The 24,934-nt window shown below is 39.5% G+C and overlaps 1 protein-coding gene across 3 annotated transcripts in view; it reads right to left on the bottom strand.

Moving 5' to 3' along the window:
- The window catches only part of Nell2 (neural EGFL like 2), a 285,634-nt gene that overhangs the window by 75,513 nt on the left and 185,187 nt on the right, over positions 1–24,934 (bottom strand). For all 3 annotated transcript variants that reach the window (XM_076911953.1, XM_034517056.2, XM_034517055.1), the window contains exons 15-16: positions 7,284–7,406; positions 4,412–4,507 (exon numbers count right to left, since the gene is read on the bottom strand). In XM_076911953.1, coding sequence (XP_076768068.1) covers positions 4,412–4,507; positions 7,284–7,406 — 219 coding nt within the window. The remainder of the gene's footprint in view (positions 1–4,411; positions 4,508–7,283; positions 7,407–24,934) is intronic.

Below are 24,934 nucleotides of genomic sequence, written 5' to 3' on the forward strand. Positions count from 1 at the left end.
CATCCAGGTAACGCAAGGGTTCGCCCAAACCTCAGTAATCACATCAAATACCATCTAACCAGAACTTGTCAAATCTTAAATATCATGCTGCCTTGCCTGTTTCCTTTAATCTCTAGAATAATGTGGAAAGTATTATTGTTCTGCACAAATTAAGGCATGGAAAAGTGAAGTAGCATGAAAAAAAAAATCACAGGGCTGGTGGATGAAAGAGTTGGGACTTGAGCTGATGCTTCTCCGGCTTTGCCTTTCATGTTCTTGAACCCTGGGTTAAATACTGCGAGGAAGACCACACTTCCACATAACACTAAGGCCTTAGTACCTAACTTAAAAGAATCCAAGGACTGCTACACAGAGAGTGTGTATGTTTAAGTATCCAAGTTAATGCATACAAGTGCTACAGTTGGAAGGTTTTGGTGAGATGATTTCTGTTGCCGTTCGTTACTCCAGCGTCTGGGAAGGCAGCAAAGAACCCAGGTCTTCACACAGGAAACAAAAATCAATTGACTACTGCACCACACTGCCCCTGATTTTTATAATCTTATGGAATTTGGGGGTAATACAATTCCACCATGTGTAATTTTGTTAAGTAAAGGTAAAAAAATAAAAAGTAAAAAAGTATGTGTTTGCAGATTCTCTCCTGTTTTTAAATATGTTTTAGCTTTCCCATGTAAAGTGACACAATACAAGCTTCTGCAAGATTCACCTTATAAAGGTAAGAGATTATAAAATTATAAGATTATAAATACATGGAATTTATGATGAAGATGTGGGAATTCAATCTTATCGCTGATTGATTAACACCAACAATGCTTGCTATACATATTTCTATCGTGATATAATTATATACTAAAAAAGATTTTTACTATCTACCTAGTACTAGAGCTAGAATTGCTAATACATATTAATGTAAAAATGTATAATTTAAAGTCAATCAGCTCTAATCCATTTGAAGTTATTTTGAAGTAAGTTGACACTCATATGCCTTTGCTTCATTTCTGCTGTTTGAAACTATGTATATTAAAAAGCTAACACAACCTAAACTTATGTTTATTTAACCACTCACTAAAAATAACTCAAATTTTGTCACGAGTTTTGATCCATGGCTAAGAAACTCACCATTTAACACATAGGAATAAGGGAGCCATGTATCACCAAAACACATGCTATCCTCTTTGATATTTCATCTTGTATTTTTTTTTTAAATTTGCCATTGATACCTACTCTCTTCCAGTTATAAACATTTTAATTTCATCCAAGAAAGCAGTTGCTTGTAGGAGACTATCAGATCTTTTAGTGTCATGTACTAAATCACTATGAAAGATTGACTTTTCGTGTAAGACAGCTTTGCATATTAATCATATCACCAGATGCATGTTTGCTGAGGTTTAGCCACGGGCAATAAATAGAGAATGGCAATGGTGGGCTGTTAAATCTTGGAGCACACATTTCTAACATATTGTATTGAGTTATACAAGGAATAATCACCCTCCTAAATCCAAGTCAAACATCTCAGAGAATATGTGGATGCTTAATTAAAAACAAAGTTATGCTTTTCATGTGGGTGATTTGGTACAGTGGCTAAAAAGTCCATGAAAAATTAATTTAGCTCAATAAAGAATGCACACATAACTCCCCTTTGAAGTGAGTAAATCGCTTCCGCCATTTCTGCTAAGACACAATGCAGAAACAGATTAAATAAAAGGGGGAAGAAAGTTCTAGGGGAACCTTCTCAAGTGAAATCACAATAACTGGTAAACGCCCTGTTCACTAAGGTTATTTTTGAGCAAAGGGGGAAATTCTTTACTCCAGCCCATGCTCAGCACAGTTGGACCGACACGCCAGTGACCTTCCTCTGCTTTACAGGCATCCAGCTCCAGCAGGCTAAAGCTCTGCCATGTCTGCACCACTCTCTGGATGCCTTCCTTAACTCTGAGAGATGGAAAATCCCCTGCAATCATCATTGTTAAAGCTAATAGGATTAACATGCAGTTGAAGGCGTGAGCACAGCAAAAACAGAAATCTGATGAAAGACTGTTGGACACTAAATTCTGAAACAGGTAACATGGTGTAAAAAAAAAAAAAAGACAAGATGAAGAAATAACAGGAATTTTCACCTAAGACATTTAAGGACAGGCAGGTGATCCCAAAGACCTCTTTAAACTAACATGCAAAACAAACGGTCTGTCAAGAAAGTTAATATTCCATTTCCTTCATTATTGAATTGGTAATTCATTTACACCTTTATCTACAGAATATCTACCAAGATGCAGACCATATACTATAGTTAAAGGATATGAATGTGAACAGGATAGGCCCTGTGACTGTGGAGTTTAGTATCTACAAATTAAAATAAGGTGACAGAGAGACACAGAGAGAATCAACTCCTCGAGGATCTTAATTGATTATAAAATAAGAAAATACGCTCTTTGTCATAAGGATGCAATAAAATATCACATCACGAGGTCAAAACACAATATAGTGGTGAGATGATGTTCCTTATGTCCTGATGCTCAGTAGAGACTGGAGGAGAGCCCTCACCTTCTAACACCAGCCGTGATGGGAAGGAACAGAGCCTGATCCAATTAGAAATAATATGTTGGGTTTATGGTCTTTGAAGTTAAGGTTTTCAAAGATACCAGGAGGCACTGCTTAGAAAGAAAGAATCTGGGATGAGAAGCATCTCTGTTGCAGCTGATAACTGACGTTAGAGAAATAAAAAATTAAATCACTCAGATCCTGAGTTTAAAAAACTCCAAAGTAGATTATAGCTACCGCAGGAGAAAACTGTGAAGATTGAGGTCAGGTATAGAGGGCACAGACAATAGGAAGTCAAGGTCACAGGTAAACCACAGGGCTAGCTTTCAGCCTCTGTCTGTGCTCAAAGTCCGTGGTTGCTACACAAAGCTACTTAGACACACCCTAAAACTGTCTGCACATAGACTCAAAATTCAGGAGGAATAATTGAAGAAAGCTAAATATTCTGGCAGCTATTTTTATAGAATTGAATATGTCATTGCTAAATTAATATAATGCCATTACAGGTTTTTCCACCTCATCATGTGACTTTTAGATAGATGGATGATATGCTGGACCTGGCCCTTATTCATCAAAGTTCTAGACTTTCCTTCACATCAGGGAAAGAGTCTAAAAAAGCCAATAGTTGGACTTTTAACCTGAACCAGCACAAAGTATTATTCCTGGGAAATCTGATCAGAAAAACACTGATGTACAGAAGTTCACAGTGCACCTTTGTAAGTCTGGAAATAGTGGTGGAGAAATAAGTATCAGTGGATAATGATTCTGGAGGACCACTGCATCAGTGATGTCTGATTTCGATTCAGCCAATTCTGTGGTCATTGAATGCTCAAAAGCTACATGTTTAGAAGGTTAACCAGTTTGATTCACATACAAAATATATTTGTGGGATTCAGATGTAGAAGATGATGCCTTTAAAAAATCCTACATATAAAAGTGTCACTATTTCACATCAGGGATCTGAGTCAAATATTCACTGAAGACTAAAAACAATTCCGTATAGGCCCATCTGAGACTGGTGACGTAGGAAGGCAAGAGCTTGGTGAGTACAGCCTGCATACTCCAGCACTTCCCAGGTAGAGCGGGTCATTGTCGGCTGCAGGAGCTGATTGGGCAGTATTTTTTTTTTCTGTTTTTACTAAAGCAGATGACTCTGTAAGTGCAAAAGAGGCACAGCACACAGGACAGCTCCTGTAGGAAGACTTGTAGGAAGGGACATAATATATAACTGCAACCACCAGTGGTAGATTTCTCTTGGAACATAAGGCAGCTTCTGAGGTAATCTACCATGAAGCTACCATGCTTTCCTTCTGACAGAGCCTGTTATTGTGGTGTCATAAACTCCATGCATACCACATAGTCTTTAATAGTTTTTGAAGTTTTCACCATTAGTATGTCTCAGAAACAATAAATTCGGCAAGCATTTACATGAATAACCCGTGGATAAATGGTTTGAACATTTTCTAATAAATAATAATGAATGAAACTGGGCTGTATTTTAATATTTCAAGCGTAAGTGCAGACTGTATTGTATCCCAGGGTAGGACACAGCCGTTCCCTTTAACTCTGTGCTTAAATATAGCCATCATCCAGTAAAAATGCGCCCTGAATGAGCAATAAGAATTACTGAGTCTTGAAATCCTAGACAATCCCACACAACTTTCTGGCAAAGCTCTATATGTATCTTGTTATAATAGCTGCAAAACCTCCTCAGAGTGACTTTAGACCATCGGCCAGTGACCATGCATCACTGAAGTTTCTCCCCCAACGGTGCCACGGTTTGAAAGCCCACTTGAAACCTAAAGCGGTATTTTCCTCCTGGGTTACTGTATGTGCCAGGGTAAAAAGATATTTGTGGGTGAAGTGACAGTCCTACCTGTCTCACAGCTGGGTCCGGTGAAGCCTTGTGGGCAGGCACACACATTGGCAGCAATGCAGGCACCTCCGTTTCTACAGCCATCCTTGCAGAAAGCTACAATAATCCAGACACATGAATAAATCAGACACACGGTTGTCACCGCGCTGTAAGTAAACCGCTCTGTAATCTCTATGCCCAGCTTTTCTTTACTCCCTTCCAGACCTGATAGCAAAGGATGAAGGACACTGTGATTTCATTATGGGACAGTAGTTTGTACACATGAGAGAATGTTGCCAAACTCAGTATGAGTTTTTAATAGTAGGGAAATGGCTTGCCTGAAACATATCAAAACACAGTAATCTCATGCTGTGTGAGATGCGTTGCAGTTTGTATTATATTCCCTTGTAAAATCACACTTGAAAATATACATTTACAAGTGGTAACCATTTAGATGAAGCAAATCATTAGAAAGTGAGATGAGGAGACAGAAATGATGGACTCCTGAGGATCCAGGCTGACTACACCCTGGGCAAAATGCTAAAACAGGAGAGAAGTTTCTCATCCTTCTGAAAGTTCTGAGCTGGCCCTGCTAACTCACTCACACTCACCAACTGCAAGAAGCATTCACTCCAGTGGCCTTCTGGGAGATAGCAATCACCTGCTAAGGGGAAGTCAGGGCAGAGACTCTGTGAAGCTTGATATACTAAGTGCTGGGTTTAGGGCAAGCTTTTCCCTGAGAAGGTTGGGGCTGAGGTGGGAACCTCTGGAAACATGGTTTCTTGGGGTACGCTGTCTCTGACACAGGTAAGGAGAAGAGGCACACAGCACTGAGGAAAAACGAAGCCAGGGTGGGTGAGCCTGCGCTTCTGAGCGCTCCTCTCACCACCTCAATTTACCCACTGACTCATGAAGGCCACTGCCTCACGGCTGTCCTGACCGGGTCTGTGGGTGAGCACCTCATGCCACACTGGCCCAAAGGTTCAACTAGAGATTTGAAGGTATGAGCGTCATCTGAGTAGCTGGCTATGCTTTCTGGAGGTGGAAATTCCTAACTCTGGTGAGAACCAAAGCCACATAGGCTGTGTTGATTTTTGCCTTAAGTTTGTCTCTATCTTATGCTCAAAGAAGGGGAGAAAAGAAGAAAAGAACAACAGACAAACAAAACCAAAACAAAATAGAGCTATGACCCAAAAAGGAATTTTAGATGCATTTGGAGTTTAATCATCATAAATAACATAATAATAACAAATGTCTTCAACAGGCCATTTCCAGACTTCCCTTAACTAATTCTCAAGCCTGTTGACAGCAGCACAGAACTTAGGGCCCAGTTACACTTTCATGTCTGACTCCTTTCCCATCCTCAGAAGGAAGTTAAGTGTTGTAACTCAGAAAACATGTAGTCCTAACTTCCAGAGGGATTTTAAAGTTTCTTAGATGTGTTCTTCCATCCAAGTGCGAGTATGAATCTGTTGGCATCTGCTTATAATTTCCTGAGTTACTTATACTTTATGACCTGGTTTTCATATCAGACAGAAATCAGTACCAAGCAGAGACAAGAGAAAGAAGCATTGAGGTCAACGAAGCCAAACCAGATATTTAGAAGAAAATTCTAAGAGTTTAGTTATGTTATTGTCTTTTTTTTTTTCCAGGCAAATGCTTGTGAGATTTGGACGCTGAAATGAGTAGAACTTGCTTATGATGATCTACATGAAAATCCATGACATTTTGAATACCAGTGCAACAGACAGTGCACTACAACCCAGGCCTTGTGACCCACACTGCACTGACACTGGTCTCCTCACAGACATGTGAGTACAGTAAGTCTCCTCTATCGAATGCCAGGGCAGAGGGTATCATATATTTGAAAGGTAAGCAGCTTTGGAGCCTGAAAAGTTTACATTATACAAATTAATTGACACTAAGGAATATGAACTCTATCCTATATAGGATTTTGTAGTTTCACGTTTCCCATGTGAAGAAGGGCAATAAGGTCACCTGGGGAAGAAGGCTTGGAGGAAGGAGACTTAATAAAGGGCAGTGAACTACAGCTGGGATGGCCACCCATGGCAAATAAAATGGAGGTGGACATTTAGGGAAATTGTCAATTGGCACCGACAAACCAGCAAACACAAGAAACTGCAACACACAGAGAGCCAGTGTGCACAGGTAATATTAATCCCACGGTGACAGAAATTGAGATGGGGTGGTATTTCGGGATGGATTAACACAGAGTTACACACGAGTAGCTCTCACATCCAGAAAAATTGCTATCACGTAATATTCATGTTTGGACCCCCAAACAAAACAAAAATGGTGAACATGATAAACAGAAAGATTCAAAGAAGCTGAAGAATGCTTTAGAAGAAGAAACAGAGTTTGCAGGTTAGGGAGGAAATCGGGGTGAAGAGGCTTGTGATTTCAAAGATAGAGCAGCTTGTGGTAAAAATGCCCAGGGTGTGGCTCTGGATGGAGAGAGAGAGAGAGAAAGAGAGAAAAAAAGAGATAGAAGGAGGGAAGGAGAGAAAGGGAGAAAGGGAGATGGAGGGAGAGAGAGGGAGAGAGAGGAAGAGAGACAGAGACAGAGAGAGAGAGGGAGAGAGAGAGACAGAGAGAGAGAGAGAGAGAGAGAGAGAATATTCAAATCAAATATTGTAGCTGAGGTCACAGAAGAGAAGTGCAGGACAACCTGAGCTGCTTGGTTACTTAGCTGCTGACATGGCAAAGGAGGGAGTGAGGAGCTGGGGGAGGGTGATGAGCCATGTACCAACACTCTGAAGCACTCATGCAATGCCCTGTCCATGACGTACAGAGGAGGGATCCAAGGGGATGCGGGAGAAGAGACAGGCAGTCCTGCATGTGATGCAGAGGAGTTGACCCAGCATCTCCCTACCTTTGCATGTGGTTCCATTCCCAGTGTAGCCAGGCTTGCAGACACAGTTGTGTCCTCCAACAGTGTTAAAGCACAAAGCATTTTCATCACAATTGTGTTGGTTTGTGAGGCACTCGTCATGTTCTGAAATGAAGAATACAGTTTTGTTACTCAAGGCATTTTCACAGATATCGCACTTTAAACACATTAGCATCTTGGTTATTAGAGAGCAGTTCTTCCCAATATAGATGTAGTTAAATTATGAATTAAAGACAGCCCTGGATGGTTTCTTGTGCCACTAGAGAATTACACATATAGTCCATGTTTTTAACTAGTTGGTCCAAAAGCATCTGAAAAAACAAAGGCCTACTAGCGGCAGGACAGAACAGAAGTTCTTAGAAATAGATACCAAAGTAACCATTATGATTGACATTTAGGGAGTTATCCTTTACAAATACGTCTGCCACCTAACTGTTCCTCATAATATGTGATTGGCACCGATCAGAATGGAAAGTTATTTTGCTCTATCTACAGCATAGCAGGGCTAAAGTTCTGGGAGTTAGATGCCAGCAGTTCACATCTGCAGCCGCACTTGCCAGCCTAAAGATTCTTATGCACTGCTGTGGGGAGATCTTCTTTTCAATGCCCTCCCTCCACAAATAAAGCATCCTGTGTCTATCTGATAAGACAGATTTGCTTTCCTAATGCATGCATCTAATGTGTGCAAATGCACATATGATACACAGCCAACATGATATCCCCTTCAAACCAGGAATAGCTTGTTCCTTTTCAAAGCCCTCAATCACTTGGTCCCTCTAGCATCCTTATGAGAGAGGCAGACCAGATCACAATATGTAGGAGCAGGCAACTGTGGCTCAAGTGATCACACAGCTTGCCCTGGTTCCCAGAGTAACTTCAGACGTTCAGCATCCAGCTAAGATACAGAAATTAATCACAAATATAAGGTGAAGGGAAAAATATCCAACATCAAAATCATGTTGGGCGGGAAATAAAATATTTAAGGACACGAGCACAGATTACTTTAGGGCCCAAACTCCTTATTATCTGGGTTCCCTTCACATCTCTGATTGAACTTTTCATTTTAGAGCTCTATCTCCTGAGCATTTTAACATTGATGTAACCTCAACTATTCTGTACTTGACATGTATGGTTGAGACTACACTACATGATTTAAGACAACTCTTAATGGACTGTCTCATGCTTTATTTTTAAAATATGCATTAACCTTCTACTATGATCTCATGTCTCATAATATAAGGCAGCCCAATTATGATCATTTTAACTCTAGCCCTGTAATAAAACTTTTTGAAACTATTCCCAATAATCCATTAGAGGAACACAAAATTATCGATACCAGTGCTTTAGAGGCGCTTTGGTGGACATGTTATTTGTAAGTTCCTAGCAAAATTACTCAAATACTAAAATGTAACTCCTTATATTCTCTTATATCAGCTCATCTCATAGCTGTATGAGTCCTTGCTCATTGTTTGTAGTGAAGGAAAAGTGCATAGTTACGCAGACTTTTGCACTTAGGCATCCATAAAACGTCAGAGGGTCTAGACTGGGCAGTCCACCTTCCTTTGAATTCTTCTGACTGAAACAAAAGGAATCTATACTCTAAAGCTTGGGCCTGCTGTCAGTTTTCTTCCCAGAACTGTTGGAAGCATTTCAGTTAATCTATGAACCTGTATGGGTACAACTGTGTATCCTTTAAAGAAGCCGCTGATGGGTTAAGAAAGTACCATCCCTGTCCATCTTGTCTTCGTCATTAGCTCATGCTCACTGGGTAGTGGGCAAGTGAAACATGATTTATTCAGCACCCAGAACTTAGTGTTCTACAAGTCTTAAATAATCACCCAATAAAATGACCTGGCTTACTCTCTTCTCACTTACTCAGGGTTCCTAAAAGAAGGGTGTGTGCTCCTGAGCAAGAGAAAGGCAGAGCCAGCATTTCCAGTGTCTACATATGCCTTTCAACACACAACTGGCACTGCCTACAGTGTTCTTCTCCTCATGTTCTCCTGGAAAATTCTAGCCATCCTTAGAGACCATGCTAAAGTGGCAGGCCCTTTGTGAGATACTTTCATGTCTCCTGCATGCAAAGTCAGGGTTCCTCTTGCCTGGGAACCGAATGTCAAGCTCTGCTGTTCTCTCTTACTCTACTGAGTGCTTCTCCCTCTCGTCCAACCTCAGCTCCACCCGGGCACTGTAAGTATTTAGACAACAATGCTTTCCCTTAGATTTTCCTTCATTACTTAATAGAGAATGTTTCTTGAGATATACAAGTAGATAGATATACTATATGTATATGTAATGTATATGTATATAGACATATATACACATTCAATCCATATATTTTATATATAGAATCCAGAATCTTAAACAGATAGCTGGCAAAGTCATGTTTCATGTGTTAAAAGTTCTTTTGTGTTCTTTCTTGGTATACAGTGTAACCTGATTTCATACCAATTATGTAACTCAATAAATAAAACTTCTCCACAGATAGTGGGAGTCCTTCTAATGTAGATATCACATAAAACAACAATACACTTGTATTTGTCACTAACTCCTAACTTTGGTAGGTTTATATATTACAAATTAGGATTTTTCTCAAGATAAAGATAATTATAAATTGTGGGCAACTTCAAAAAGCTTGTAGTTTAATTGGGAGGGAAGGCAGAAAGCATGGCACATGGCTGCCATCATAAGATGTACCAAGGCAAAGGAGGAAAGACACAGATGGTCATAAAATAAGGGATCAGGGGGAGTTATTTCTCCTTGGCCAAGTAGAAGTCAAAATCTGAGCTCATGGAGAACTGAATATTTGACACAAACTTTATTTCTCTCCTCTCTCTCTCTCTCTCTCTCTCTCTCTCTCTCTCTCTCTCTCTCTGTATGTGTGTGCGTGCATGTGTGTGTAAAAGCACAGATTATAAATTACAATGGCATCTATGAACATTAATTCTTTTGTTTTTGTAATATTGATGCTCTTTCAGATTTGAATGAAATGGAGTTATTCTTCATAGCCACAGTATGACTCATTGCTTACTACAAGTCACATAATCTGTAAATAACTTAATTCTCACATTAGATAGAAGTTATGTATCATTAATTTAATTTACCCAAGATTACAGGGTTAGAAGCTATCAGAATTATGAAACATAATATCTGACTCAATAAGCCATAAAATTGCTTGGTCATATATTTTATGTACATATATCTTTAAATTTTTATTATATAGTTTCCTTTATATTTCTGTGGTTTTTAAAAGAATAATGTAATTTTATTAAAACAAAGATATAAAGAACTTGCAAATTAACTTGCATGTACACATGCATGCACACGTGTACACACACACACACACACACACACACACACACACACACACACACACAGTGCAATTCATCAGAACCAAAGCTTCTCATGAATCTCATGAATCTTCTATCTGGGTAGACTAGCCATTTGGAAGCTATGAAGTTTGACATTGGTTTTTACACTATCAAATGAAGTCCTTTTTTTGTTTGTTTGTTTGGGTTTTTGTTTGTTTGTTTGTTTGTTTGTTTTGAGACAGGGTTTCTCTGTAAAGCTCTGGCTGTTCTGGAACTCACTCTGTAGACCAGGCTGGCCTCGAACTCAGAAATCCGCCTGCCTCTGCCTCCCAAGTGCTGGGATTAAAGTCGTGCGCCACCACTGCCCAGCTTCAAATGAAGTCTTATAAATTCATCCACCAGTCAAAACTGTAAAATCCATAGGAGAGTTAGGACTAGAAAAATAATTGATTTATATTCTTTTATGATTCAAGTATACATTACCTGCATCCATGATTTTGCTTGCTTATATATAAAGCTTACACTGCACAAAAAGTTTAACGTTCCTCATTATGTGTGTGTGTGTGTAGTTTTCCATTGCTTTTACAATGAGAAGTTATCATTTTATTATTGCATTTTCTACCATACTTTTAACCCTGTCCGATAAAAGCCTTATCCTTATCAGAATCATAGGGCTTCCCAGGATTAAAGTAACTTTTTATGCATGTTGATTTCTCAATTTTATAAAGCCAAGAGACCCTTTAAAAAGAAAAGTATGGCACATAAAATGATCACTTATTTTTGAGGCAAGATAGTCAGTTTATAGAAGCTCATGGAAAAGTATACAGTTGTCCTGAGAAGTTTGTGATAATAGTGTCTGTAAGTTTAGACAACTGGTTCACCTCAACAAAGACTGGCTGCCTATTAGATTTCCTCTTTTGTTTCTGCAAATCACATTGCACATCTTAAGAAAGCAACAGAATATGAAGAAAACCTCTCCTGCCCAACACTGTTCCACACACAAGCCAAAACAAACATGTAGTTCCCTGTGCTGAGTGACGAAGCCCCTCAAAATAACAGAACTATGGATCTGCAGCACTGGCAACAATTATCAAATAGCCAGAAGCAACACACTATTTCTATCCTACCAACTCAGATCTTTGAACTTGCACACAGCTTCTTAGTATCAGCAGAAGTAATCACCCTACTGTCGATCTTTTCAGGAAGGATGAAATCTGGGTTTGAACAACATTCAATGCTACATCATAATGATTTTTAGATGACTCTGGGTGTCTGGGAAAAAACTGGGATTCATTCACTCTGTTCTCTACCTCCTTCCTTACTTTTGCACAGGTATTTAGCAAATATGCTCCCTACCAACGGCAGAACATATCCCCATGATTAAAACCTGAGTGTCCTAATATCACGAACACTGTGGGACATCACTATAATACGTTAGAGGATTTCAAACATGTATGGTGAACTGTGCTGCATTCTGACCATACCTAAAGATGGAGGGCGAAAAATTAGTAGCTATTTTAATGAGCTGTATCAGGGAAACCATAGGTTCAGTAGTGCATGTTCTGAATCTCAAACAGACTTGGTTTCAGATATTGGGCCTCAGAAAGACAGGAAGATGACTTTTCTAGATTAAAATGGAGGAATTACAACTTCTGGGGGAAGCATATTAAAAAGATCAAAACAAGGAAACAACAGCAAAACAAAAAACAATGAACGCAAAGACTCTTAGACACGACACTTAGTAAATACTTCTTATCTGTTCGTTACCTGCTGGGATTTTTTTCCCTCACTAGGTCATGTCCTGGCTTTTCTATTTCAATCTGTTGGGAAAAACCTAAATAGTTTGTAGAATTTACTCTCTTTATAGACTTTTTAGAACCCAAATACATTTTGTATATTTTCCAGAATGCTTCTATTTTTAGTGGTGGCAAAGGAAAACTACTGGCTGTCAGAGTGATGAAAAATTACTCACTTTGTTTCTTAGGGTTGCTTATTTCATTCCCTCTATATTGCAGAAAAAAGTAGGAATCATATCATTTTCACAGAAATATATATTTTAATGTAGTTGAAGTAACTGCAAGAAACCCTCCTCCAAAGCTCGTTGGGTACCCACTCACATTCTTGTTCATTATTGAATTTCCTGCCCACTGACCATCCTGGCTCAATAGTGACTTCCTGCTGTTCTTCCAGGAGTTTGTTAAGATTGCCTCCTCTAGCACACTTTCTTTGCTCTTGTCTGCATTTACACTGGTATGCCCGCCTCCTTAACTAACCCTTATTTAAGCAAGTGTCCAATGGAAAGCACCTCAGATGTCTTCCCCCTGAGTGATTTCACAAAGAAATTAAAACTAGTTTAATGAGGGTGTTTCTTCTGTTTCATGAATCTGTGTTCTCTAACACATTGTGGGGCAACTGATGTCTTGTAATTGCCAGCCAAATAATCTGGAATTGTTCTCTGAACACATTCTGTGGTTTCTTCTTTTTAATTTTTCCTTACTCCTTTATTACTTTTTTATTTTGTTTTTCATTTGATAAAAATAGATTTTTTTTCCATATTATATACTCTGATTGTGGCTCCCTCTTCCCTAACTCCTCAGAAATCTGTTCATCTCCTCTTCTATCTGAATGTATACCTTTCCATTTCTTGATAGAAAAGAGAATCTGAATAATAATAATAATAATAATAATAATAATAATAATAATAATAAAACAAAAGGTCCGAAATAGGATAGGACAAAACAAAAACAAGAGAAAGAGTCAAAGACAAAACACATATAGAGAAGCACAAATATAAACACATATAGAGCCAGACATACATGTTTATACATATGGAAAGTCCACAATCATACACATGCAAAACCACAAAACTAGAAGCCATGATATATTCTGTTTTCTTTTTAAGGCAAGTTAAGAGACAGAATTAAAATGGAGAAAAAGTATAAAGGCAGAAACCTTGCTGGGTGTGGTGGGTGTGGCGGTACCCACCCACAATCCCAACACTCCGAAGACTAAGGCAGGAGGGTAGTGAAGTCAAAGCCATGGGCTACTGAGAAAGACCCTGTTTTAAAAGCAAAACAAAAAGATTTCAATAATTAGTTTCAAATTTTTAGGGTGGAGTGGTGGCTTATGCTTGTCACCCCACCACTCAGTACAGTGAAACAGGACGATTACAAGTTCAAGGCCAGAAAGTAGAAGACCAAATACAATGTCAGACTGAAGTGATTTTAGCAAGAGTGCTAGTGAGATCAACTAGACAAACAATGACGACGACAACCCTCAGAAAGCATTCTAGGGGTGTGGAAGGGGTAGTAAGCCTTGGGCTTCATATAGCACATTAGCACAATGACTGGCACAAGCTTGGTCCCCAGTGAAGGCTGCTGTAGAATGCATCCTCATCCTGGGACTCAGCTGTGTCCAGGTGAACACTCAGAGGCCTGTTGATGCAAACCCTCTACGTACTGACCAGTGGTGAGCCTCCACTCCTTCCTAATGTTGTCAAAGCTTGCTTCTCTTCTTTCCCTTCAAACTTAGCACTAAGAACTCACAAGGAAACACCCAAGCCATCAGAGAGCACACCCTCTAACTTCTAGGAGCCATGATGGACTGCCCTCCCTTTCTCAACAGCTCCATGCCAGGGGCCTGTGTGACTTTCTTTCAGTATCTTAGGTAGTTCTTTTGTTTACACCTCCTCTCCATTTGCAATGCTTAGCAGCTTTCTCTTAGGTGTGGGCACTAAACACTTCTTGCCTGGATGAGTCAACAGTCCTGTGAAGTGTACATTGTCTCCAGGTGGGCACACCTCCACACCACTGTCAGGTGACACTTGCTCTCCCCCTGAGCGCCACCCCTTTCACTTCACTCTCCTACTGTTTTCCAATTCAGCCCTTGCAACACACTATTCTTTGTTACAATCACCAAGGCACTGCCAACCTAATATGATGTTTGTGTGGCCTTTCTTAACCAGACACCCCCTTACACACAAACACACTCATATATTACATTATCCTACTAGTAAGTCGTTAACTGAAGTTCTGCCAAAGGCATGAGAGTTGAGCTGTGTAGATTCACATAGTTTTGATGCTCATAGTACACCGTGGTCTGTTGGAAGTCATCCTCTGCTTTCTATGACTCATCTCTGCTCACATCAGCAATGTCTTCCTCAGAAACCTTGCCTGAACCTCTCAATCTGACCTACTATAACCATTCAAAACTGAAGTCTGTCTACAAAGGGGAAAGTTACAACACCTGAACTTACATGAAGCATACCAGCCTCCTGCCCTGCTTTGGAAATAGGATACTTTTTTTCCTGTTGTAATATCTACAGGTAGTATTAGAAGATACAATCAATGAACCATGCCAAAGAGTATGTCAGAACAAAATTCAGTGTGAAAGGGAACTTTTGAAATATAAAAAGTGCAACGCTCTGACCTGGACTCTAGAAGAATGCCAGGCTGACATCGAAAACCATATTCCGACTATTAATCTTCCAATTATAAAAGTTGAACAACAAAAAAAAAGTTGAACAATTCATATTTTAAAAGGATGCTTCTCTGATCCAAAAACAAACAAAAACCCTATTATTTTCTTCACTGGGGATTTCACTTCAGTGTGAGCTCCACTGCATAGCTCCTCTTTCCAAGTACAGTTTTCCTGAGCCTCCACCATATCGAGACCCAGACACGAGACCACTTTCCATCCCAAAGGACAGCTTACGTTATTCATCAGTGCACTCGAACAAACACAAGTAGAAAAGCGTTGTTGGCAGGCTTTCATTTCATGCTTCTGTGTTCACTGAGTCATGGGATTTAATTTTTCTGACTTTTTCTACTAATATCTTAGTACTTACTATTTCTATTTGGAATCATGTTGATGTCGTGATATCATTGGTTTTGATGTCAGGGTTTCTCATGCTGTAATAACAGGTATAGTAGTTACAAGAAGAATAAAGAAAACCCCTGCCTTTATGATGTTTATAGCTTCTGTTGCCTCAGATACAATACACACAACTACAACCTGTTAAATGTGTACACATACACATGATGTACCTGCACATATATATGCATATATATTATATATGCACATGTATATATTATATATTATATATTACATATTACATATTACATATTACATATTACATATTACATATTACATATTACATATTACATATTACATATTACATATTACATATTATATATTATATATTATATATTATATATTATATATTATATATTATATATTATATATTATATATTATATATTATATATTATATATTATATATTATATATTATATATGTATATGTATATATATGTGTGTATATATTATTTGTTTTATATACAAATATATGTATACATACACATATACTATATTACAGACATATATAATATATGCAGACATGCACACACAGATATATACACATATATTGTGTGTAAATATGTATAATTTTCAGGCACTAGAGATAGAGTTGTTGGCTAGCTTACACCACTGCTTTGTTCTGGTGTTGGGTTTTAAGAATCAATCTAGGAATATGATACTTTTTCTGTTGTCTTGAAAGCCACCTGTTTAAGATTCAGGGAGTATTTTCTTTTTTGATACTATAAAATGACTGAAGTGCCTCTTCGTTTCCCTTTTGCAGTTTGAAATGCCTTTTCTTTTAAACCTCATTCAGAACCACTCACATTTAGTTAATGAGGTTTCTTCCAATGCTGTAATTTTCTCCTCACTTTTCCTCACAGAGGGGATTCTTGTCCTCAAGAACCACTGGAAGTTTTATGGAGCGGCCCAAGGACTGTGCACTACCCTGCTGAAGTCGCATGCATTCTCCGTGAATAGTGTGCCGCACAGCAGCAAGCTGGGTCTCCGTATCTCCTTCTGCCCGTTGTTCTTCCTTGAGCCCTTGGCCTCGGGAAACACAGCCAGATGGTTGCTTAGATATTAATAGAAATCTGACTGTAATCTTAGAAGAGGTGTAGCCTGAGGTACCTGCAAATGAGGAGGACTCTATTTCCTCACATTTACACGTCTGCTTCATAACTCCAAGGTTCCCTGACACCTTCTCTGATTCATTCTTTGATTACTCGCATATAATATGTATATTATTATAAGACATATGTACTCGCATATAATATGTATATTATTACATATATACTCACATATAATATGTATATTATTATAAGACATATGTACTCGCATATAATATGTATATTATTATAAGACATATGTACATATAAGACATATGTATTATAAGACATATGTATATATTATAAGACACTTGAGAAACTTGTAAACATGACCTGTTCTTGAAGTGGGTATTTTCACTGCGACCAGCAGAGTTTTGTTCTTTGTAGATCTTGTTTGATGCTATTTAGACATGTTTCTCATATCTTTCCCAAAATGATAGACTCCATTCATTTATTCATTATCTCCTTATGGAAAAGCTGGGTGAAAGGCGAGGCAGGGAAGCTAAATGAAAAAGCTCTGTCTTCGTAAAAGAATTGCCATCTTGAATAGATTTCTGGGGTACACATGGCCGGCTTCACTGCAGCTTGCCCTGGCTTGCCTAGACTCTTGATTTTCAGTCCTCATTCTTAACCCCAAGAAAAACCGTAAATTAAATAAGAAGGATTATGCTGAAAGTAAAACATCTATTCTAAAATCTCTGGATCTGATGAAACCATAAAAGCAGACAGAATTCTCTGAAAAAAAAAAAAAAAAGATGCGATCGATCAGCTCTACATCACACGCATGGTACTAGGAAGTGAACTGCTGTCCTCCAAGATTTACTTTTAGATTAGCAGGGCTCTCCTTGAAATCCCCATGCTCTTTGTCATCAGGGCCTGTCATTCATAACTGGGCCTCTCTGCCTGACCTAGGCCAGAATGCTTTTACCCTATCACAGCACAGAAGCCCCTGGATTATAGTTGTTATTTACCTGTCAGTGTTTGCTTAGAGGTTATGAGCTCTTTGATAGTAAGGGAGATAATAAAGAATAGTTAAGGCTGAGTTAGCCATGCCAAGTGGTTAACAGCCAGTCCTCCAGTGACATCCATACATCTGAGTAAATGCAGCTTCATGGGTGACTCAGAGTTCCATGTATTAAGCACATTATCGTTGTCAAACCTTCTAGGGGTGCCTGGTTGAATCTGGAGTGCTCTGTGTAGTGTCTACCTGAGACTCATTGTTCCATTCACGTTTATTAAGTGAATACTTTTACCAATGGGGGGGAAAAAAACGAGTCAGTTTGGCATGATATTCTGACGTCAGAAAGCTCCACCTGGGTTCTTAGAAGCTCCTGGTCTGGGAACTGAAGACCAATAAACAAAGGCTTTTCCTCATGCCTAATTGGATTTATACCCAGATTCTCTTATCTCAGTCTCCACACATCTTCCATAGGAAAATTATTAAAGTATTTGTTATTGTGTGGTTGGTCAAAAACAAAACAAAACAAAACAAACAAACAAAACCCCCAGAAACTATATAATATGATCTCAAAAGCCTCCCCAAACTGGATCAGAACCATCAATCCTGTCAACCTAATGAATTCAGCAATCTCTTTCCCTTCATCCTGATTCTTGCCCATTTCACATTACACATTTTTATCTTACCTAAGATAAAATGAAATCCAAAACTTAACTGGGAAAAGTCCAAAAGGCACCAGAAGAATCTCAACTGTAATCATGAGTCTTCCTTAACATCTCTAGAATGTGACTATACATACCACCCTATTTGAATATATTTTATGAATATGCAAATGTACCCACTGTTCTTATTTCATATGGCAGGCAGAATGATCAAAACAAAAGGACCTCATGTCACCTTCCCCGCTGTCTTCCCTGGCTTCTCTTCACACTTGGAATAAAGTGCAAAGTCTTTACCTTGACTACATATGCTCCCTGTAAAGCCATCGCCTGCCTGCCTCCTCCACTCTGATTGGCTTTTGGTGTTCCTTTCAATAGGCATCTCTCCATCCGGTCCTTTTTAGATGATTTAATCCACACATTTTCACATATTTTCAGGACTCACTTGTGCACTGATTTCAGGGTTCTGCTCCTAGGTTACGTTCGTGGATAAGGTATTCCGTGTATAAAAATATTTGGTTGTATATTTGCATCTGTCTTCTACACTAGAATAAAAATTCCATTAAGGTAGAAACCCTAATTTGTTTTTGCTATTTATCTAGCACCTACAAGAATGTATCCAGGGCAGGTAGGGAATTCAAGAAAGCAAATTGGACCTTACTACATGTTGCATCTCTTATTATTTGTTTTTTGCTGACCACATGAAGAAACTGGAGTTTATGGGCATTTAGTGACATATCCAAGGTCACAGCTAATGAGCAGCAAACCTCAACTTTAATTAAAGTCTTCCAGATTTCACAACAGCTTTTGATGATAAAGAAAATAGTAGAGCCGAGGGGTACCCATACTGAAAAAAAGCTTTACAGAAATTGGCCATTTCTGTTTTCTAGACAAATCTCTCTGTAATGGGTTTTAATCCTGGTTTATTCTTTGTTTTCCTTCCACTCATGGAGAGTGAGCCCTGGTGTGATTTTACAAATCCCCGCATGTGAAAGCTAACAGGATGTGACAGCTGGTCTGTCCCCTGCTCATCACACTCAGTGGTCTGTAACGGGGTAAATGACACAATTACCTGGTGTAATTACTGCTGTTGACAATGTAGTGTCCCCCGGGAATGCTTTATGAAATTCAGAACTGCTTTTCTTGTCAATCCAATCAAAACCTCTGCCTGTGTACTTTGAGCAGTACTTTGCTGGATAAATATTTAAAATCGGGACGTAAATCTAAATGAGCACTGGTGGCTGAGTCTAACTCAGGAGCTGCGCATGTTCTCTGCCTGACCCTGATTTCCTGCCTGGGAGTGGGAACCGTTTCTAGGAAAGCTTTGCTTTCAATCCACAGTCATTTCTCCCTAGTGAAGATTCAGAGGAAACCTCACAGCAAGTCAAGCGCACACACGAGCCAAGAGACCCGAGGACACGAAACTCCACTAATGCCTCATGTCTTTGGGGGACGACTACACATCAGAATTGTTGCTTATTTGATTTAAGCTACAATTCTTCAGAACACAGACACGAACAACGGTAATAGCCAACTGCTCTGAGGTTGGCTGCCTGCCAAAATCTCCCACAAGTCATAAGTAGGCTGTCTTAAATAAATAAATAAATAAATAAATAAATAAATAAATAAATATGCCGGGATGCTTGTGGCTATAACTTCATTCCCTGGTCTTCCAATCGCCGTCCCAGACCAGAGTGAGAAAAATAAATAGCTTAATAAGCGCAGTATGAGGAGCATCTGACTCAAGAGGAAGCTGACCCAGCTCTCCTGCTGCACACTCCGGAAGCACACCTTCCTCCCCTTTGCACAACCACGATGGAAACAGAAGTGGATTAGTAGCTGGTTGGTTTAGCCTTTACAGATAAGACTCCTGCTTTAATGATGCAGTAAATGCCTGGAAACCACACCGGAAGGCTGATTACCCTTAAGTGGAACTAATCGGCTCTGTATCGAGTTCACGTGTCCTCACACCGCTTGGCATCTGCAGTCATGGATACACGGGCGGGTGAGGCGATCAACAGCGAAGGCCATGTTTCTACCATCACTGCCGAGCACCGACACACAGGAACGATGCGAGAGGGCTGATGCCTAACTTGGCACGCCTTGACTGGACACAGAGCCCTTCACCTGGAAGAGCTGAATGCATCTTGACTTTTAATTTCAAATGTGTTCATATTGACAAAATTAGACCAAATCAGTGCATCCCAAACACCAGGATGGAGGTATGATGTGAGTAGTAAGGTGTTCTTAGGTACATCTTAAGATTTTGCACATTAAGGGGTACAGGATACAGTCAGTGTTGGTGAACAGTGTTTTACAACTGGGGATTGTAGCACTTTTAGAAGAAAAACCAAATATCCTCTGCAGACTCTTAGACCTGGCTGTTTCCCCCTAGTTACTCCAGATCTACAACATTCCTGCTACTCAATAGAGGACAGTAGAACACTTGGCCACAACCACCCACCCACAACAAAGCACTTCAAAATGCGTCCTCTCCATTTCCCACTGATGTCATTAAATCTCTTTATATAATTCCATCCCCACTGGCTTCCACACGTCTATCCTGGCCTTGATACCCAGTCTCCATTAGTGGTTAGCATTGGAGTGGTGGTGCAGGTGGCTCCACCCTGCCGGGGCTCACATGGTAGGATTCCAGAGCATTCGTCTAAAGTCGGTGCTGGTCTTTTGCTTTGTTTATAGCACCTGTTTAGCATAGGACAGTATTCACCCATCTGTGTGTTTCCTAATCTGCTACCTGCCTTCCTTCTGTTCCTGGTGGCAAGTTCAACAAAGCATGGGTGTCTGCAGGCTTAGATTTTTTAAAACCTACTTTTAATATGGGTTTTCAAATGCTGTGACTGTCCCCCCACCCCCACCCCCATTCCCCGATTCTGGCACATCATCCAAAGGCAGGGGAGAAAAGATGGTAAATTGGTGTCTGACTAGCCCTGTGTCTAGTCTCCAATAAATATGAATTAGATGAATGTATCCTGAGACTCAAAGGCTTTCCCCATGCATGTCCTTTTTACATGCTTCATCACTCCGAGTTTGAAATTCTATAGGTCTGGAGACTAGTGAAGGCGCACTTGAGGGAAAAGAATAATAGCGTTTCTGTTCAGGGTAGAGGAATTATAATATCAGGCTTTTATTTAAATGTAATTACATTTCAAGAGACATGATATTACATAAAGTGTACCTAAATTTGGATACAAAGGAATCCAATAATATGATTTCATTCTACTATATTAATTTTAACCATGAGTGAGAACTATTTCAATAGAAATGGTCTAAGTAGTCACTTTGAAAGGGAAACATGAAGGGTGTAATTTCAGCTTTAGCATTTTAACAGAGTCCACTATAAAGGAAAAATAGCAGGTTAGCAGAATCTAACGATTTAAAAGGGGCATTTGGAAACCGTCTTGGGAGAATTTTTAAAATCTTAAATTTATTGTGAACATGCTCTTTATTGATGTGATTATCCGCTAGACAGAATTATTATAAAACAGATTGATTTTGGAGGTTTAAAATTAAATAAAGACAGTCTTTAGGAACAGGATACAAAGTTGTGCTGTCTCCACGGTAATAAATCAGCCGCAAGAGCAGCTCAGCAGTGTCAGCGGGAAGTCACCTGGGAACGTTTGGGGTGCTACATGTGGACAACAAGGGGCCTCTTGGGATGGACTCCACATTTTAGAGGTGCAGGCTCATGCTATGAAAGACAGTGCTAATGATGTAATGTGAATGGATGGACGGGCACCACATGAAGGTCCCAGGTGGCGGGCTATATCTCTGAGTTAAGACTCATGCATTTAGCAACCACACCAGCCACCAAATTTGCAGTGTTTCCTATTCCAATTTACTTGAAGAGGTTCAATAAAGACTTGCAGAGCAATCCAGACAAACAGTAGATTCCCCCAATAGGCTACAGTTTCCTTACGTGTAATTTAATAACTTTTGAGTGACTTGACCAAATCAAGTTTTTACATTCATATGCGCAATGCTCTGTGGAAACAATTTTTCTTGCACGGTACCAGCATACCTTGCCTTTGTGTCTACTGCCCTGGTAAAGCTACTTTTTCCCTATACTCATAACTACTATTATACAATTTGTTACCCTGAGAAATTCTGAAATCTCAAAGGTTGCCAGCAGAAAAGAACCTAAAATAACCCTTTAATTGAGCACATTTCCCGTTCATAACTGACACAGATCCAATTGCTTCTGTTATGTAACATCCTGAACTACTTCAAACAAGACCATTTTGACAAGTCTTTCTGGGATTTAGTTTTCTAAAAGGAGAATAGTGGACTTAAGGCTATTTTTAAGGGTTTTCTTTAGCTGTATATGTAATGCCCGTCCCCATTTGTCTGCAGATGAATTGTGGAAGCAGTCCACCTATTGAAAGTTTTATTCTTGGCTGACTTTACAATTGAATGGTTTTGGTACATATAGAAAGTTAAGAATACAAAGTATGCAGAAATAATAGGAGTTGTTTTCAAGATGCAAAATGCATACAAAATATTTCAGAACTTTTCAAGCAGTTTGCAAAACCTAAGGTACCATTAGAATGGTGAAGTAAATGTTCTTATCCCGACATTCAGCTTTCAGCTTTCCGGTTCACCCAGCTACTCTGTATCAGACGACAGTGAGCATTGCTTACAAACCAATTAAAGCAGAGATGTGTTTTCTGTACATTCAGGGTAAATAAATCTAACGAGGCAAATTAAAATTAAACAAAAAATATACAAATCAAAGTAAATATTGTGAGAGAAAAAATATGCTCATCTTAGAGGATGATACGAACAGCAGGTGAGATTGGATGACCCCAGAGACCATTGGATCCAAGGGAAAGGTTCCTCTTAGCCCAGATGAAAACAAGTAACAGAATGGCTGCAGGCCTAGGAGAGGACTGTCCAAAGGCCTTGGTACAGTGAGGGTAGAAAATGCCCCCAGGAGCTTCATGCTCAGCATATGGTGCTGATTGGGGGGGGGGGGTGATGTGGAGGTTAGAATCTTCTGGAGTTGGGTCCTCCCTGAAGTAGGTGGGTGGCTGGGGGATCAGGCCTTGAGGGTTATAGCCCCCTACCCAATCCTTGCTCCAGGAATATGTGATCAAGGTATACAAAGAACATATGAGCAGGGCATTCATTACAAAGCCTCCACTGCCAGGCTCTCCCTCCCCAGTGTGATAGACTTTACCATTTTAAACCAAAGGACCAAATAAAGTGTCGGGAGCCATAATGGGACAAGCTAATAATGAGCAGATGATCATCCTGAAATGCTTGCCTCGGATTATTATATAATCTGCGACGAGTGTGCCCCATTAGCAAGGCTGTGGTGGACGTGATTTTAGGAAAGATTCCTGCTATTAATATGCTTTTCCCATTATTATTATTATTAAACATATACAACTATCACTAAGCAATAGCACACCCCTTTGTAGCAGATCTCTGCAGATCCACGAAGATGTACTGTCTTGTAGTGATACTATACAGACAAATAGATGTCTTAAGTCTTAATGATGATCCTATAAGAATTCCTAAAATTATATCAGTGATTATTAAGCTCTTTTATATCGGGACTGCTATTAAGTCCCTTGGGCATAGTCAAACTGCAATGAGAACTCTGCCAGTCTCCTGAGTGTTATCAGTTGATTGCCCCAAGAGTGATAGTAACTGGACCTTCTCCTGCTCAGAGCACATTCCAAGAGGTCATAAAACCATTAGCCTAGGTTACTAGAGGGAATCCACAATTTATTATAGGTACCAGGACAGAAGAGAAAATATTGCCTGGGTTTATCTATACAAAACCTCACTAATTTCTTAAGTTATAGTTTCAAACTTTCTGCGAACCTGTGGAGCTAGACAGATGATGAATGTCTAGCTAGATAATTACTCCTAATGGATATTTATGTAAACATTCTGTGTTGTAAACTTCTATTTCAATTTATGACTTGAAATTTGGTGTGAACTTGTGATGAACCTTGTAACATGTGACCATGTACTCTGAAAGATGTATAAGTTCTGAGGACAAAAAGAAAGAAGATGCAGTTAGAATGGTGAGTTAGACTAGTCAGTTAGTTAGACCCCATCGCCCTTTCCTTTCCCCCTGCCTAGAATTTTTCTCCCTTAGAATTTTATTTTGTTAGAATCTTTTCTTCTTCCCCACTCAGGACCTTTCCACATTTCCCCTCAGATAGCTTTCATAGGATACTTTTTACACTTAATAAACTCTATAGTAACTTTTCTAAAGTGTCTTTTCTTCCTGCAAGTTAGAGCCCAGCAGTTCCTGCTGAGATAGAACAAAGGCCACATTGCCTAATCCTCTGCTGTTAGGCTACAGGTGTTAATCACCCTAGCCTGCAGTCCCTTTACCCTCAGAAGAAGTTCTTAGGAGAGCACAGGACTATTTACTTAACACCTTGCTGGTCTTAGGGCCAGGATGCTGACTGCAGGTCAGCTACAGTAGCATAGGGGCTGCCTCAGAGAAGAACCGGATGGTGGGAGGAGGAGAAGAAAGAAGAAGCAGCTGCATCTCTCTCTCCCCTTCTCTCACCCCCAAGCCGTGGGCGAGGGGGTTGGCTCCCGGCAATAAAGCCCTCCTCCTTTAGGTTACTTAAGGTATTTGTTCTTGACCATGAGAAAAATAGCTAATACAGTCTTGTTTAGGGAGAGCTACAAATGTCTAAAAATGAAGAAAATCAAAATGTCTCAGTCACACACACACACACACACACACACACACCCCA

The sequence above is a fragment of the Arvicanthis niloticus genome, chromosome 13 (genome assembly GCF_011762505.2).
Source record: "Arvicanthis niloticus isolate mArvNil1 chromosome 13, mArvNil1.pat.X, whole genome shotgun sequence".
Lineage (NCBI taxonomy): Eukaryota > Metazoa > Chordata > Mammalia > Rodentia > Muridae > Arvicanthis > Arvicanthis niloticus.